A 16,604-nucleotide genomic window follows, 5' to 3' on the forward strand; every position below is an offset into this window, starting at 1 on the left:
AATGAAAGATACTTTCTCAGGTGTGATGCTTTTTCAGGCATTTTGAGGGCACAAGAGACATGCTAAGACAGGTCTTGAGGTACCCGCTTTAGATACTTGTCTTATTTACACTGTGTCCTCTTTGGACCTTCAAGGGATGGGAAAAGATCACTCCCATTATAGAGCTCAAGAATGTTTTGCACCAACCCCTGAAATCCAAATGTTCTGTTTACTCCTGTCCTCCTGATCCCCCATCCTGCAATAATGGAGCCACATCTCTCAACCCAGTCAGATGCCAAGTTAATGTACCAAGCTTTCTTGTGCTGCGGCACGATGCCAGTCCATTGACTTAAGTCTCTTCTGAAAGGCAGACATGTCTAGGTATGGTTTTGATCTTTGCATTTATTTCTGCCAGGTTCTCTTGCACGGCCGACATGGAGACATTGATGGGGGGGGGTTCCAATAAGATCACTCCCATGTTGGCATCAGCCAAGATAGCGGGTACTTCTTTTCTTTTGCCTCTAGATCTTATGTTGTGCCATGAAACCAGGTGGTGTAACTCCAACATTCAAGAGTCCCTCAAAACTTAGGAGAGTGTAGAGTTGATACTGCACCAAGTCTTATGTCCCACAGTGTTATCCATTCCTAGAGTGAGAACAGAGGTACAGTGTGGTCTAACCTTACCCTGTCAGAGCACAAGGGGGTCTGTATCTCCCTTTCTGAAGGCAACGGTATAGGCAGACGGCTTCTTATGGTTTAATGTGCAAAATAGGGGATTTCCCCCACACACCAAAAGGCTCATCAGATGCCAGCGATCCGCTTCTGGTAGATGCTCCTCTAGCATGCTGCAGGTCTCTACCTCCCTTGTCTCAGATCCCCAAACCCCTTAGCGATAGAAATCATCTTGGTTTGTAACAGGGTAACTCGATGAGTGCCACAGAGAAACAGAGTGTTCTTTCTCAAAGACTCAAAGTTTGATTTAAAATGTTCTAAAGCACGCAAACGCGGTTAAAGTATTGGGGCTAGCTTTATCCTGCGTCCAACCCTAATGCCATGAATGGGGGGACAGTAGAAAACTATAGGGAAGCTGGAACAACCAAGATTTTAAGTGCGTGTGGCAGCGGAGAAAATTAGACTGACCTTTGAGGAGTATGGGCAGTCTATTCCAGAGTTTGCAGGTGGAATATGCAAAACTACAACCGACCCATGAAGCTATCTTGATTCTTGAAATGATTACCGAACGTGAAGCAGCAGATTGCAGCAATCTTGTGGGGAAGGGCCACCTAAATTTGCTTTTGAGGTACTCCGGTCCAGTTCCATACGGAGCTTTAAGAGCCAGACATAGGGCCTTAAAGGCAATTATTTTCCTGACGGTGAACCAGTGAAGCTCCACCAAGGCACCTGATACAGACTCAAACTTAGTTCTCTTAAGTAAGTGGCAGGCTGCTGTGTGGAGAATCTGGAGCTTTTTTAATTACCTCTCTTTAATGCCCAAATAAAGGGCATTAGAATAATAAACTCTAGATAAGACAAGAGTGATAACGACTGATTTCTGAAGATCAAAGGGAATAAAGGTCACCCCTTCCTCAACATTCTCAGCATGAAAAAACACGATGAGGTCAGTTTATTGTTCTGGTCCTCAAAAGACAACTCAGCGTCAAAGACCACCCCTAGGTTCCTTACTTTGGAAACTGGTACGGGGGGAGAGCCATGGGACTGAGGCAACCAAGATCACTTCTAGAAAACAACATCTTTCCCAAAGAGGAGGACCTCCGTTTTTTCTGAATCCGACTTTAAACAGTTGCTTCTTGTCCAGTTGACAATGACATTCATACACCTATTGAACCAGTCAGCCACCTCCTCCATATTGAAGCTGAAATAAAAGGAAATGGGATCTCCTGCTAGGAATCAGGTTCCTGCCCAAAGTCCTGTATTACACCTGTTTTTTACATCCAGGCTACCTAGTGAGGTAATATCTAGATCCATGTGTAGGTAGTTGTAGGGCTACCGCCCAGTGATGAGTGCCTCAGTGCTGTGTGGGCTGCAGATCCTGGTTCTTTTTGTTGAAATCCTCACATTGCGTGGCAATGAAGCCACTGATTACAAATGTTGTCATTTGGAATTAATCCTCTGGTGTTCAGCTCAGGGTACCTCGGGTCTGTGTTGTAGCATCTCAGTGGGCCCTCAAGTGTGCCTCAGGTCCCAACCAAATGGCTGCTGGTCAAAATAATATGGTTTTGTTCAGTTCTGCACCAAGGGCTCCATGCAGTCCTCCCATACGTAGCTCTAACCCAATGTACAGCGCACCTGATTGAGGAGGATAAGGATGGCTTCCCCCATCCTGGGTGATGCCCTGGGTCGACGATAGGCAGATAAGATCTTGTTAGCTGTCTCACAGCGGCAAACCAGCAATCAGCGAGCATCACGCAGTCTGGCAGGGTTGTGGCAGCACAGTCTATATCCTCACTACAGTCATATTCGCTTCCCTTCTGTTAATGCTGCATTGGAGATGAACATAGTGAAGCTGGGTTGAGTTGGATTAGCAGAGGGATTGACAGGCAAGTTAATGGATGATGGCCATCTTAATCGCATCTATGCTCTGCTTCCATAGTATTGGACTCGGTACAGGGGCCATTCTGCCATTCGTATGGCTTCATAGTCCTCTCAGCAGTCCTGTAACTTACCATATGATTTGGAAGTTAGCATCGATACTGGAGTCTGTTTCAACTAGTGATGATGTCTTAACGATATTGCATTTTTGGTTGCTATCTCATCTTTTCATTGAATTTGGCCCTTAGGGTTGGGAGAACAAAAAAATAAATGTATTAAAGCTATTTTTAAAAAAAAGCTACATTTATGAAAGATACCATTTTTAGAGAACTACTCAAGACAAACAAACAGATGCAGCTATAAAACGTTCAATTGTTAATGAACAAAACCAATAGCTGTATGATATTTTTTTTACTTTCTAGTGATACATTTGAGGGTACTTTTGGATTATTTGTTACACACCTGTTAAAAATTCTTTCTCATCCTCCCTTACTTGCCTGTGGCCTTAATATTAAATGTGTGTAGATGATTTTGTGCATCTGTAGTGCAGTGTTCAGAGTTGGAAGTAAAGGCAGAAGCTAGGAAAAGCAGAAGCTAGGAAAAGCTGTATTCATAGATCTTACATTGTTTAGGTGCTACTATAGGATTACCTGTTTTGCCATAGAATTGGCAGTGGAATATCAGACTTCCTTTGTGGTGAGTATATTGTGTTTATTCTTCATAATTTGCAAAGTAGGAATCTTCAAGTGCTCTACATGTAAGATTTCTTTGATGTTGGATTGAGATTAAATATATTAATGGATTCAGGAAGAACTGATGTACCTTTAAATGTATATCAGACTTTTAAGCATACAGTAATTGAGATCTGGTAACCCAACAGTACATTATTCCGTATTCATTTCTGTATGTAGAACATAACGTTGAATTGATCTTGCTTGTGTTTTGAACTTGTATAACACAAGTTGTTCAATTGTTTGTGTTTCTTATTATTTTTCCCTTAATTTTGTACCAAATTGATAGCTTTGTGTTGTCTTTAGTTGTTTGTAGAATTGATGGGAATGTGTGTGTGTGTGTACTATACACAATACCTTTTGCTTTTGCTATTGCAGATGTAGTTGGCAGCCTAGTTTTCTTGTACAAGGGTTCAAGTAACCATATCATTCAAACTGTTAGTTAAGATGTGCCAGCTGGGAACTATTGTGTCAATATGTACTTCTCCACCAGACATCCTCAATGTTTTGCCTCCTTCTGCTGTCTAATACCTTTATTCTACTTGTTAGATCTGATGGTGGAATTCATTGTAACACACATGATGAAAGAGTTCCCTATGGACCTATACATGTAAGTGAAATAATCTTGTGACCAGAAGAAAAAATGTTTTACAATATGTGAAAATGTAACACATTTCACTATTATAGAGAGCATGGCCCATATAATACTATTTATGTGATTGTTGCTTCCTATAATGTAATTAAATCAGGTGTTGAATATTGTGTAAATCCTTGTAATGTAACATTTCTAACAGAAAGCTGAGCTTGTACAAAAGATAATACACCTATAATTGGATCCAGAGCTAAAGCGGAGAAGATAAAGACATGTGAAGGATGCTTATTTTAACTAGTACTTTTCACATTATTGTAAATAAAAATAATTTGTTAATCAATTATTAACACGTTTACAGATTGATCCCTTTGTTATGTAGAGCCTTAATTAATGATGATATTTACTTTTATAAATTTAAGGTTGAATCCTGAGTTGTATAATGTATGGGACCCAGATGTACAACCAGACTTTCTGTCACATATCACTGGTGTCAGTAATGTATTGGGATTTGTAGAATCACCCTTGCTCTCATCTTCACTTAATTCAAATTCCCCATGATTTTTAAGCCAATATCACACTACTCAAAAGTACCGCTATTTCGAATCATTATCCAAGAATAGGAATTAAACAGAACAAACAGAAATCTGTTATTGCACACTCTACCAGAAAGCCCTCTGAATGTCCTTAAAAAGAACATTTTTAAAAAACCCTTATGAAACCAGTTTCAGACTTTTTCTCAAGAGTCCAGTTCATCAGATGACCTGAACATGGGACATGCACCGCAACAGATACTGGTGGGAATTAAATGAAAAACCAGCAGCACAAGGTCAATGCGATGATGGCGTAGTAGGTAATGTGTTAATATCCAAAAACATGTTGCCAGAAAAGTCCGTAAACTTACCTGCAGTCCATCTGCCAAAAGCCACCCATTGCTGCACACAAGCATATCTTTGAGACAATTCATAGTCTTTGAAAACTGAAATCAATTTTAAGGTCCTAATATTTTTCACATTCTTTATTTATTGTTTTTGTTGTCCAGTCTACAAAAGAGAGTGAAATACAGTTGGTTACAGTTGATTCAGGTATTTTCACAGACATTCATTTTCTGTAGCATAAATCAAAAAGATGTTCAAGTGGTGTATAGTGGACTGAAATACAGAGCTCATATATCTCTGCAAACATTTAAAAAAAATTGTTTTATTGCCATTCGTTCACAATATATTATTGATCAGATAGTACATTTCTTTGACTGCATCAAGTTTACAAGTGAACAAACCCTTTCTACGATTTCCCAAAAACAATAAAGGAATGTCAGCCTCCCAGTTGGTTATATAACCCCATGGGTTATACAGGTTCGACACTTATCCCTTGGAACGATAGTACAACATCAGTTGCTTCTCCCCCTGTGTAAGAGGTCACAAGGCTGACTCTTTGATGCATGGTTGGAGCACCCAATAGCGGATCTGCTGATACTAAAATCTTTTATTCCTAAAGTCCATACGTGTATTTGCAATCCACAAATGAGCGGATTTGTTCTCCTTTGAACATGTCTTTGAACATGTCTTTGAGCATGCAGCAGTCCTCTTCCCTCCTTTTCAGGAACCCTGTTTAACACTTACCTGGGATGAAGTCAGATTTATCAAGAATGGGTGTCATAGGGGAGGGTAAAGATATTATTTGTTATTCCTCCAGTTCTAACCAGTGTGTCCCAAATATCCAGGATACTATGTGTCATCTGACTACAATAGACATTCTGTGGTCTGGATCTCCTAGCCACCCAAATCAGGTTCCACCTCTACGTACTCTCCTGCCTTATCCATGTGGACCCAGTGCTTGTCCATTTTTTTCTTTGACTCTTCCACAATTATTTACAATTGGACAGCTTTATAGTAGTGAAAAATATAGATAGATTTCAGGCCCACTTTTTCGATGGGGCCTTTTAAGACATCAGAGGAAACTTTGTCTCTTCACTCGTCTCACAAAAAAAGGGCATCTTGCATGTCTGAGTGAGTCCCTCCCAAATTAATTGGTAATGCCTGAAAGGCATATAGCCATCTAGATATAATATTCCTCTTGACAATTGTAATGCTACCGAGCCAGGAGACATACAGGCTTTGCTATGCTTTTTTGATTTTTTTGATTTCTTTTTAGAATTGAAGTTTATTTGCTACGAGTTGGGTTTCTAAAACAATATCCTCGGGCCCCCCCATAGGCTTTCTAGGGAGTCACCTTCCAAACCATGGTTTACGCCCGATTTGAAAGCATTAAAACATGAGTGTAAGAAACTAGAGCGGGATTGGCGGCACAGAGAATTCTGCCCCTTAGCTAAACAGCTTAGGCTAAAACAAAAAATTTAATACTCTGCCATACCCCCGGCTAAAAGCCTATACTACTCGGCCCGCATTAACCTTGCCAAAAACAACAACAAAGAAATCTTTACTATCGTCCAGAGCTCCATGGCCCCCACAGCCCAAGCGAGCACGTCTCCATCCACAGAGGCCTGGTGCAATACTCTCTCTAGCTTCTTCATGGATAAAATCCGCACTATTCAGGCGGCTTTTACCTCCTGCAGCAGGGCCACAGTTGGTTCACCTGGTGTCTCCACTTGCTAATCCTATGCGCTCCCTCCCTGCCTTTATCCCTATTGATCTTCCCAGCTCCCTTAAAATTCTGAAGGGCCTGAAATCAGGCTCTCCATCTGACCCTTGCGCAGCCAGATTGCTGGCAGCTGCTGCAGAGACTATCAACTTGGAAGTCAATAGCATCATTAACATGTCCCTCCAGGAGGCCCGTGTCCTGAAGTCCTGAAGCAGGCCAAGATTCTTTCCTTACTTAAAAAAACATCTCTTGATCCTCTTAGCCCGGGGAACTACCGTCCCATCTCCCTCTTGCCTAGTGTGGCTAAGGTGTGCGAAAAGGTGGTGACCAAACAACTCCCTGAGTTTATTGAAAGTTCGGGCCTCTTGCACCTGGCCCAGTTAGAGTTTAAAGCTTCTTTTAGCACCGAGTCAGCCTTGGTGGAAATTTCAGAAGCCATCCGGGAGTGTCTGGACGTCGGCGGGAGGGCAGCGCTAATTCTGCTTGACCTGTCGGCAGCGTTCGACGCGGTTCCACACTCACTGCTGCTCTCTCGACTTGCCGAGATTTGTGTGTCTGACACTGCTTGGGGCTGGCTTAAGTCCTTTCTGGAGGGGCGGATGCAACAGGTCTGGCTGCCGCCGTTCTCTTCAACCCCTCGGACAGTGACCACAGGTGTCCCCCAGGGGTCTTCCCTTAGCCCACTTCTTTTTAATATCTATGTTACCCCACTGGTCCAACTTGCCGAGGACTTGGGGGCTAAAATCATTGCTTACGCGGACGACACCCAGCTCCTATTTACCTGGGAGAAAAACGTGGACTCCGTCTCCTCTGCTAAAAATTGCTTGTCTTCGGTATTTAAGTGGCTAGTGTCTGCGCAACTTAAGTACAACGAAGAGAAGTCTGAGATACTCCTCTATGGAAAATTCCCCCCTAACTTTAGAGAAACGATCTGGCGACCCGAGTTCTCCATGCCTTCATCGACAGGGAAACCCGCTAAGAACCTGGGGGTTTGGTTTGAGGAGAACCTATAATTTTCTACTCAGGTTAAGAAGCTTGCCGGTAACTGCTTTGGGCTACTGAAAATCCTCAGGAAATTTCTCCCTCTCCTTCCTAGCACGGCGAAAGAAACAGTTATCTGTGCTCTTATCCTATCCCGATTAGACTATGCCAACGCTCTGTGTGTTGGCATCCCTGGCTGCCTGCTGAATAAGCTACAGGTGGCCCAAAATGCGGCAGCCAGGCTTCTTCTTGACATTCCTATTAGAAGCAGCGTGAGACAACATCTGCGCTCACTGCACTGGCTTTCCGTGGCAGAGCGGGTTAAATTTAAATGCATAGTCATCGCTCATAGCGCCCTCCATGGCCTAGGCCCTTCCTACCTTCAGAAGCGGTTTTCCTTCTATGCCCCTACGAGACATCTGCGCTCTACGTCTCAACTTCTAGCCCAGGTGCCCCGCTTTAAACGTCAAAGTTTGGGTGACAGCTCTCTTGCCCTGAAAGCTACCTTGGCCTGGAACGCACTTGGCTTTTCTCTTTGTTTAGTTCTACCTGTTTTACCCCTCTTGGCTCGCGCCGGGACACTCCACGGAGTAGCTGTGCGGGTTATAAAATAAAATAACATAGCATAACACATATAGTCCTGCCAAAGGGTGCTAGATTAACTCCCAGATTTGTGATCGTGAATGATTCCTCTTGTGCTGGTTTCCGAGTGTCTAATTCGTCGAGTCCCAGGGACAAACATTCCTTTTTACCTGCATTAATTTTGTAGCCATAGTTCCCCAAGATTGTTATTGGGTCTAGGAAAGAAGTGTCCAGGACAGATAGCGATGACAGAATGTCATTAGCAAAATAAAAATATTGTGGTCTATTCCCCCGAAGGAGAACGCCTTAAATTTGTTAGCCGCTCTTCTTGCCATTGCTATTGTCTCGATAACCATGATATTTGACAGGGGCGACAAGTAGAATTCTTGCATAGTCACCCTTAGTACATTTGTGAGTGCTGACCTAACCCCATCTACCAACATGTGGCCTTCTGGTCCGAGTAGCTAGCCAATACCAAGTCTATAGAATGGTCTCCCAAGCTGAATCTTGTGAGGACCTTCCTCTTAAACTAACATACATTTTAACTTATTTTGTGGGCCTTGTCAAAGGTCTGTCTTCCCTTGACGGACTCCTATTGATCCTTGTATGCTAGATCTAGAAGAAGAGGAGCAAGCCTTGCAGTTAGTACCTTCATGTATATTATACCATCTACATTTAACAGTGTTATTGGTCTGTATACCCGAACTCAAATGGTACAACTTCTTCTGAAACATTTAGAGGCATATGGGAATAGCATGTTTTCCTCAGCCAGTCTTGCCATTCACTCTGTCACTGCTAGCTGTCTCCTTGGACAATACTGACATGCATTGTGGCACATGGTCAGCGAGATATTTCCAGCAGTCCCTGATAAATTTAGCTTCAACCTAGCACAAATCATTTGGGATTGCCAGGATTAGGCTAAGTATGGCATCCGTTCAGCACTGCACACTATTGACTGCCTAAGCAGGGTGGTCGGAACCAGCGTGGCGCTTTGGCGCCACACACGGATGAGATCCACAGGTTTTTTGGTGGCATCCAGTCTTCATTAATGGCGATCCCATTTGACGGCACCCGTCCATTTGGAGAGAAAGCAGACTGTTGCGGGGCAAACAAAGGAAGAGCCAGATAGTCAGGTCTAGACGCTTTTATTGCCGTTTGTATTGTACTGCCGTTTGTATTGTACAGTCATAGGATAACTAAAACAATCCGCTCTGTTGGTCCATAGGGGAATTGGCCGTCTTCTTTAGGATTCAGTATGCTCCAACACTGATCTCCGATCTGGCAGGATTTGGGTAAGCTCCACTAGAGAAAAAAAAGAAAGAAAAAATAGGCATCAGCCGTCTGGTCGCCTTATTTCACAATTGTAGGAAAGGGAGTGAGGGGGAAACATGCACCCGTCATGCGGTTTGGTGTAGAAGAAACCCGTCACCAAGTAAGCGGTGATACGAGGGAACCTAGGTCAGTCTCGTGGGGTAGTATTTTACTGACTCCCCATCTAGGAAGGACTGCGTTCTCTCCCCTGCCCACCGCCCTCACCCTCGAAACAGAGCACGCACCCGGGTGAACCACGCTCCTCCGGGAACACGGCTGGGCGGCTCGTGGGGTCATTGGCCTCCAGGCACTCTCGTCGGGGCCCTCTGGGTAAGTCGTCTCCTCTTGTATCACGTCTCGGTCGTCGTCTTGAGCTCTGGGATGTTCCGCGGCTTCTCTGGTCGTCTAACTCCCTTCTTCGATTCTCCATGATAACACCGACCCCGTCTCTGATTCTTCCGGGTCAATTTCACTTCCCGGTCCCATCGACTCCTGCCACCAGGGGGTGGGGCTTTCTCTCCCGGACTTGCTTGACCGCCAGCTCTTAAAGGGCTTGCAGGGGTTTTCTCGCGGGTCTTCGACTGCATACAAGGCGGTAGCAGAAGGTGTCGGGGGCTGTAAGGCAAGCAAAGGCAAGGGCAAATAAGGTATCCCGGCTTCGTCCTCATGGTCGTCAGGGTAAACGGACTCCGTAACCTGACACACAGATTCAGCACTGGAGTGCTTTAAAGAAAAGAGGGATGCAGCACACTCCCTTGGCCTTTCTCTGCAAGTGCGGTAGTATCCCTAACAATTCCGCCCATTTAGAGGCTCCGGAGGTGGTGTAGCTTACAGACCACGTTAAGGCCCATAACCTCAGTAGCAGGCACCCCAGCCCTTTTGAAGTCTGGATTGATGATCAAGCTGGCGCACGTTCAGGCCAGCAGTTACAACACACTGCATAGTCTCCCGCCCCTCATGCTTCAGCTTCCAAGTTGTTTCAGTTTGCCCTTAGCATCACATGACCACCCTGTAGAAGGTGGGAGAAGTTAGTTCAAGGGGCGGAAGAGCATTACATCCAGCGAGTGGGTCCAACAGGGTTACACTCTGCCATTTCTGTCTGACCTGACACATTTTCACCTACATCAGAGCAGCTTTCAAAGGACCATTTGTCCATCCTGTACCAGGAAGCCAGGCTTTTTTTCACAAAGGAACCACAGAGAGGGTTCAGGCATCGAAAATAAGGACTGGATGTTCTTCTCAATATTTCCTGGTCTTATTTTAGATCAACACCCTCTCAACTTAATGCTGAAAAAGGGCACATTCAAGATGTTCATGCTGGCCTAGCTTCTATCTGTCTTGGTCCCTGGATCCTGAATGGTATTACTAGATCTACATGTCACTTACTTTCTTATTCCCATCCTGCAGTCTCACAGTCATTTTTTACGGAACAGGTGGACAAAGAGCATTTTCAGTTTTCCATGCTCTCTTTTGGCTTCACCAGTGCCCCTCAGGTGTTCACGAAAGTGGTGATGGTATGTTGTTGGGGGTGTATTATGCTGTATGTTTCTTTATGCAAATACTAAATAAAGAAAGATATATTTTTTTAAATTGGGGATGGTGGTTGCAGCACATCTTCAGAGGTTGGGCATACCAGTCTTCTCCTACCTCGATTGTCTGTTGAAGGTGGGCTCACCACATTTGGTCATAGACTCCCTCCAGCTGAAGGTGAACCTCCTAACATCTTTGGGGTTCTTGATCAACATGCCAAAGTTAAACTTGACTTATTTGCAGAGGATCCTGTTTATCAGAGCTATTTTAGATACAGTGCAGTTTCAAGCCTTCGAAGTGGGTCAACGAGTCCAGGACATTGGGGCTATCATGCCAATGTTTCAACCTCAGTCCAGGATCTCCATGAGAGTGGCTCTGAGACTTCTTGACCTCTCTGCCTCCTGCATCCTGCTTGTTGACTAGGACAGGTAACACATGCAGGGTCTGCAGTGTGATCCCAAGACTTAGTGTGCTCAGTACCAAGGGAACCTGTCAGATTCCTCCCTCTCTTTATCACACCCAGTGGTGATAGTGGTAATGAATGCATCTCTGATGGGTTGTGTACGTCACCTGGAAAAGGTGGAGATCAGAGGACTCTGGCCTGTGGCGAAGACCCAGCTCACATCAACTTGTTGGAGTTGCACTCCGTTCTCTTGGTGTTGAAAGCCTTCCTTCGGCCTATCAAAAGGAAGCTGGTACTGGGTCTCTCGAACAACATCTTGTGGTATTGCAACATGCATGGCAAGGTAGGGTCTTGTAAAATAATATGGTTGTAATGCACTCTGTTATTCAGAATTGACACAGTATATTCAATGTTTAACATATAAAATTAAACTTTGCGTGCAACGTTGTAAGAGGGTCTGCCCTGACCCTGAAGAAAATTATACAAACATAACTAGAACAAATGTTCTAGGACCAGCGTACACTGCCACTTGACTGTAGAACAGTAAATCACAAATGTTGACATCACACTTATGACTGTAGTTGAGATGGCACGTATTTTTTCTCAATTCATTAAGTCCACAATAGCCATGGAAGCCCAATGCCTTTCGGGTGTAATATGCTTTATCCAAGTGGCTCCAGATTGGGCCAGGAGTATGTGGTACCTAAAACCTATGAGTATGAGCATGTCCTCCGATCAGGCTCCCACTTTGAGAGGGTTTTCTGTAGCAGCAGTAGGGTAGGATCTTGTACCCAGGCCTGGGCAATCTACATCTTCATGTGCAGAGAGTGAGTGGTGGCAGTTGACTACATTAACCTTCCTCCCAAGGTAGTGGTTGTCATTTTGTCAGCCAGGCACCTACCAACAAAGTCTGTCTATACCAAACACTGTCATAGGTTTATGACTTGGTGTGGTTCCTGCTATATGGACTCATTACAGGCAAAGCTATTGGATATCCTTTTTTTGTTGTTGTTGTTAGCCCAGCAAGGACTCGCATTGGGCACTATTAACCCCTTCAGTGCGGCGCGGATTTCCGCGCCACGCTGAAGGTTCCGTGCGCGGGCGGGGCCATGACGCAACGGTACCGTCATGCGCACAGCGCAACCGACGTGCATGACGGAACCGCTCCGTCATGCGCGTCGAAGGGGTTAAAGTTTAAAGTTCGGCCTTTTTGTGTTTACTGGACAAACTGTCCTTGTTTAAGTCAACCGGTTGTGATGATTTTTCTTAAAGGTTCAGTGCATATGTGTTCTCCTAAACCCTTTGTGATGTCTTAGTGGGACCTTAATTTGGTTCTCACATTTTTTACTTGTCTCCCAATGCACAGCTGTCCTTTGACTCTGAAAACCGTATATTTTATTGGGAAATATGTCAATGTCCTATTTTAACAAGGCTATTGAGTTTTTAGTACTGTTCCTCATAATGTTCAGCTCATGGTGGAGACTTTTTTTTCCAGTCTTATCTCTATTTTAAGGCCTTGAGATGCCCTTTTGTCAGTACCATGTCATCTTTCCTTGCCGCCATGTTGAGTCATGCTCCGAAAGAGTCCTTTGTCTCTCCGCATCCACTCTCTAGGGGTATTAAAAATAAAGCAATTAATATTATTATTAGCTTCAAATAAATGTGGTAAAGGTAGTTGATTCTTCTGAGCCCATTTTCCTTCAAATTGCATGGCATTCAATATTGCAGATGGTCTGTTAGTTGTTGAGCTTAGAGAGAGTCGACCCTCCGGATTCAAGAGTAGGCTTGGGCAGTGTCCAGGCATAGGTTTATCTCATTCTGCCTCTTATAGTAGAGTGTGGGGTGAAGTTGTGTTCCAGTTCCGCCTGGTGGTGATGGCTAGCATCTCAGAGGAGAGCCACTGGGTGTCTGTCTATTCTTGTGTAGTTTGCAGGCAGCTCATGTCCCTCTAGTTCATTAGAAGGAAGGATGCCTATCGATTTGGCAAATTCCAATATGGCCCTCCCCTCACCCAGGGAGCGATGTCTTGGCTATACATTTATGCAGTCTCCAGAGCTCCTGCAGGTCTGCTCTTGTCTCCTGTCAGGAGGGACAGGGGGTCAACATGGCAGGAAGCATAGTTGCGGAGACCACTTTCCTACCTCACTTCCTCTGCTTGGCTGCCTTCTCCGCGTTACCTCCCAATATCTATTGCTTCATGGCCTCTGCCATCTTGGAGCCCTTATGGCCCAGAGCTCTGGCTACAAATCCTGATGTATATGTTGAGCGGGCGTTGTGGACCAGAGGGGTTTGCACCCCTTCTGTGTTGATTAGAGCTTCCTTGGCTGCATCATCTCGGGCTAGCTGAGTCTCAGGAGTTCACAGAGGTGCGTCCGGCAGGTTACAGTGTCAGCCATGAACCACCTCTACCCCACCTGAGCACGATCTTCAAACATTCTTTATCAGTTTCTATGCCCTGTCTAAGAAATGTACATGTGTTTCTGCAAAAAAAAATTAATTTGCAGCACAGTCCGTATCCCATTGTTTTTTTTTTTATTTCAGCAGCATTCTGGTTTGATTGAAGTTGTTTGCCCTATATAGGTGCAATACCAGTTCGATACAGAATGCAATCTAGGACAAAGTGGTAAATTTAATCGGCTCCATCAGAGGAAGTGTACTTTGTATCTGCAGCTGTTTCGAGAAGTCTGCCATACTGTTGATATTGGATGCTTCCAATCCTGATTGTTTGCTTGCAAGGTGATAAGCAATTGTGGGCTCACTCCCTGAGCTCCTGCAAGCAGTGCATAAAGTGGCTTGTTGGTGTACTGTTCAAGCTTCCCAAAGTCCCAAGCTCTGCTGCCAGCCTTTTGGGGATTCACATTGGTGATGCTGTGGGACACAACAAAGGCAGTGTGGTGCAGAAGGTAGAGATCCCAACCCTGGTGTGATGCCAAAAGGTACACCTTCTTTCTAATGGTTACTTCGGTCTACAGATTCCTCACCTGTAAAACAACCCTCAACATCAGACTGGGCCTGGAAAACTTCAAAGCAACAATGTTGACAGCAGAGGTTGCTGGACGCAGTCAGCGCCGGAGGAAGTGATGTCAGTTGATGCCACCAATGCCATAAAGTGCCTGCTCTGGCGTATCGACATCAGTTCCCTTTTTTCCTTGCTTTTGACGCCAGTTCAGAGCTTCTTCTCTCCGAGAAAATCCCTCTCACAAATGTGTAAAAAACACAAGCAAAAATCCTAGCAAATATGTCACCCCTAAAAACTCTGGTTTTAAACCTTGTAGGGATTGTGAGGGGCAGGTATTCATCACAGACCCGCACTGGGTTTGTGAGTGATGCCTGGGGTCCCCCATGATTCAAAGACCTGCTCTTCATGTCTCAGCATGAATCACAAGGCCATCAAAGAACGGGAGGTCAAGTTGTTCATGCCTATGATAGACGACCGCTGGCATCTGAAGCGTTCTCAATGTCGTTCCTGCTCTTAATCTTCCTCGTCCACCAAGCGGAGAAAGTACCATAAGAAGGCAAAGATGCACTCCAGAGGTAAGCCTTGCAGACGCTCTCCGACTCCCACAGGACCTTCATCCTCTGAGCCAGTGCTGGTCGAGATACCACTTAATGATCCTCCGCACAAATGCGCTCCTGTATTGAGATCGGGTCCAGATAGACCTCCACCGTGCCCAGAGCCCTCTGCCCCAGCATCCTTGCCTGAGGCTCCCAGGCCACAAGTATCTGAGTTCCTGACACCGGGTTCAGATCCGGCGACGTTCCTCAGTGCCATGTACAATAGCTTTGCGAAGGTGTCAACACTATATGTTTGCCTTCTGACCCTCCGGATCCACCATGTTTTCTGATGTTCTTACCCTTCCAGCCGACTCCATTCGGTGCCACACCTTTGGATCCAAGGCGGACTCTCTCCTGTTTTAATCCGGCACTCCCCTTCTCGGCTCCGCAACCAACTCCATAGCTGGTGTCGCCCCTCCACCTGTACCACCACCGCCTCCACCACCACCTGCACATCCAACTCCAGATATAGCTTCATTGGCAGCGCAGACCTACGTTGATCCACCTTTCCATTCCCGCACGGAGGCACAAAGATTGCTGGTAAAGGAAGTTTACAGGCGCACCTCCACAAATATCTTTGGCACAGACTCAGACCCTGTTAAGTTTCTACCATGTGGTGAGCCATACCAGGACTCCCTCCAAGAATTTCAGAGCCTGTCATCGGCAAGTTGCCTAGATAGTTCACCGGAATTGACCTTAGAATTCCCTGCTGGATCATCAACCCGTAGGTGGTGCCTTTCCACAGGATAATTCTGAAAGCTGCAGACACCTTAGATTAACAGCTGCTGTCAGCAGAGACTTAAACCAATGTTTTTACTGAGATCCTCTTGCCTTCATCAGTCACTTCCAAATCTCTGCTGTCCTTCAATGAGGTCTTACTGACACCTGTCCTGGTGGCTTGGGAGAAACCATTGTCTACACCACCAGTAGAGAGACTTTTGGCCCACCTCTACTGTTCAGCGATGGGAGACCAACCATTTCTCTCCACAAACCCTTCAGCGGAGACCCTGGTTATCCAAGCTTCGTGTTCAGGCACGCAGTTGGGTGGTGCCTTCCCTACTGTACCCTCAGACAGGGAGTCTAAACAGCAAGAAGGCTTTCCCAGTAGGCAGTATGACCCTAAAACACCAACTGTCTTCTCACCCGTTATACCTATGGATTGTGGGACATGGCCCAAGTGATGCTGCCACATGTCCCTTCCGACATAAAGACAATTTTCAGTGGGTTATCGCAGAAGGTCAGATTGCTTCTGAGCATATTATTAAGTCAGGACTTCGTCACCTGTGCCGTGGGTACCTCCTACTCCATTCTTCATCATGCTTGGCTCCGAAAGTCCAACTTCTCCTCAGACGTCCAATCCAACGTTATGGGCCTTTCCTATGACAGGGTACACCTCTATCGCGGCAAGCGGATTCTGCTCTGGAGACGATCACTGGGCCTCAAACTTCCACCACCATCTAAGGACTTCAGTCCTTTTGTCGCTTTTGTGGCTTTGTGCGAGGTTCTTCCTCTTTCTCAGGTAATACCAGCTGCTCCAGCAACAATCTAACCACCTCATGTGCCAATACAGAGGCCACATCAGATGACGGGGCCGTGGATCCACCTTGCAACCCTCCTCCTCTTGCTCCTCCAAAACGCCTCCAGGGAAGCATGCCAATATTTTTTCTCCGATCTCACACGAACCTGTGGGAGGGCGGGTGTCCATTTTCTTCTGGCCTGGAAAATCTTTACTTCTGACCAGTGGGTCCTTGAGATCATAGACAACGGTTACACCCTTGCCTTCCTTCAATTT

General features: G+C 45.4%; 1 protein-coding gene across 2 annotated transcripts in view; it reads left to right on the forward strand.

Annotated features, from left to right (window-relative positions):
• The window catches only part of ARMH3 (armadillo like helical domain containing 3), a 772,183-nt gene that overhangs the window by 482,487 nt on the left and 273,092 nt on the right, over positions 1–16,604 (forward strand). For both annotated transcript variants that reach the window (XM_085606447.1, XM_085606449.1), the window contains one exon: positions 3,810–3,870. In XM_085606447.1, the coding sequence (XP_085462573.1) occupies positions 3,810–3,870 (61 nt within the window). The remainder of the gene's footprint in view (positions 1–3,809; positions 3,871–16,604) is intronic.

The sequence above is a fragment of the Triturus cristatus genome, chromosome 1_2 (genome assembly GCF_964204655.1).
Source record: "Triturus cristatus chromosome 1_2, aTriCri1.1, whole genome shotgun sequence".
NCBI classification, from domain to species: domain Eukaryota; kingdom Metazoa; phylum Chordata; class Amphibia; order Caudata; family Salamandridae; genus Triturus; species Triturus cristatus.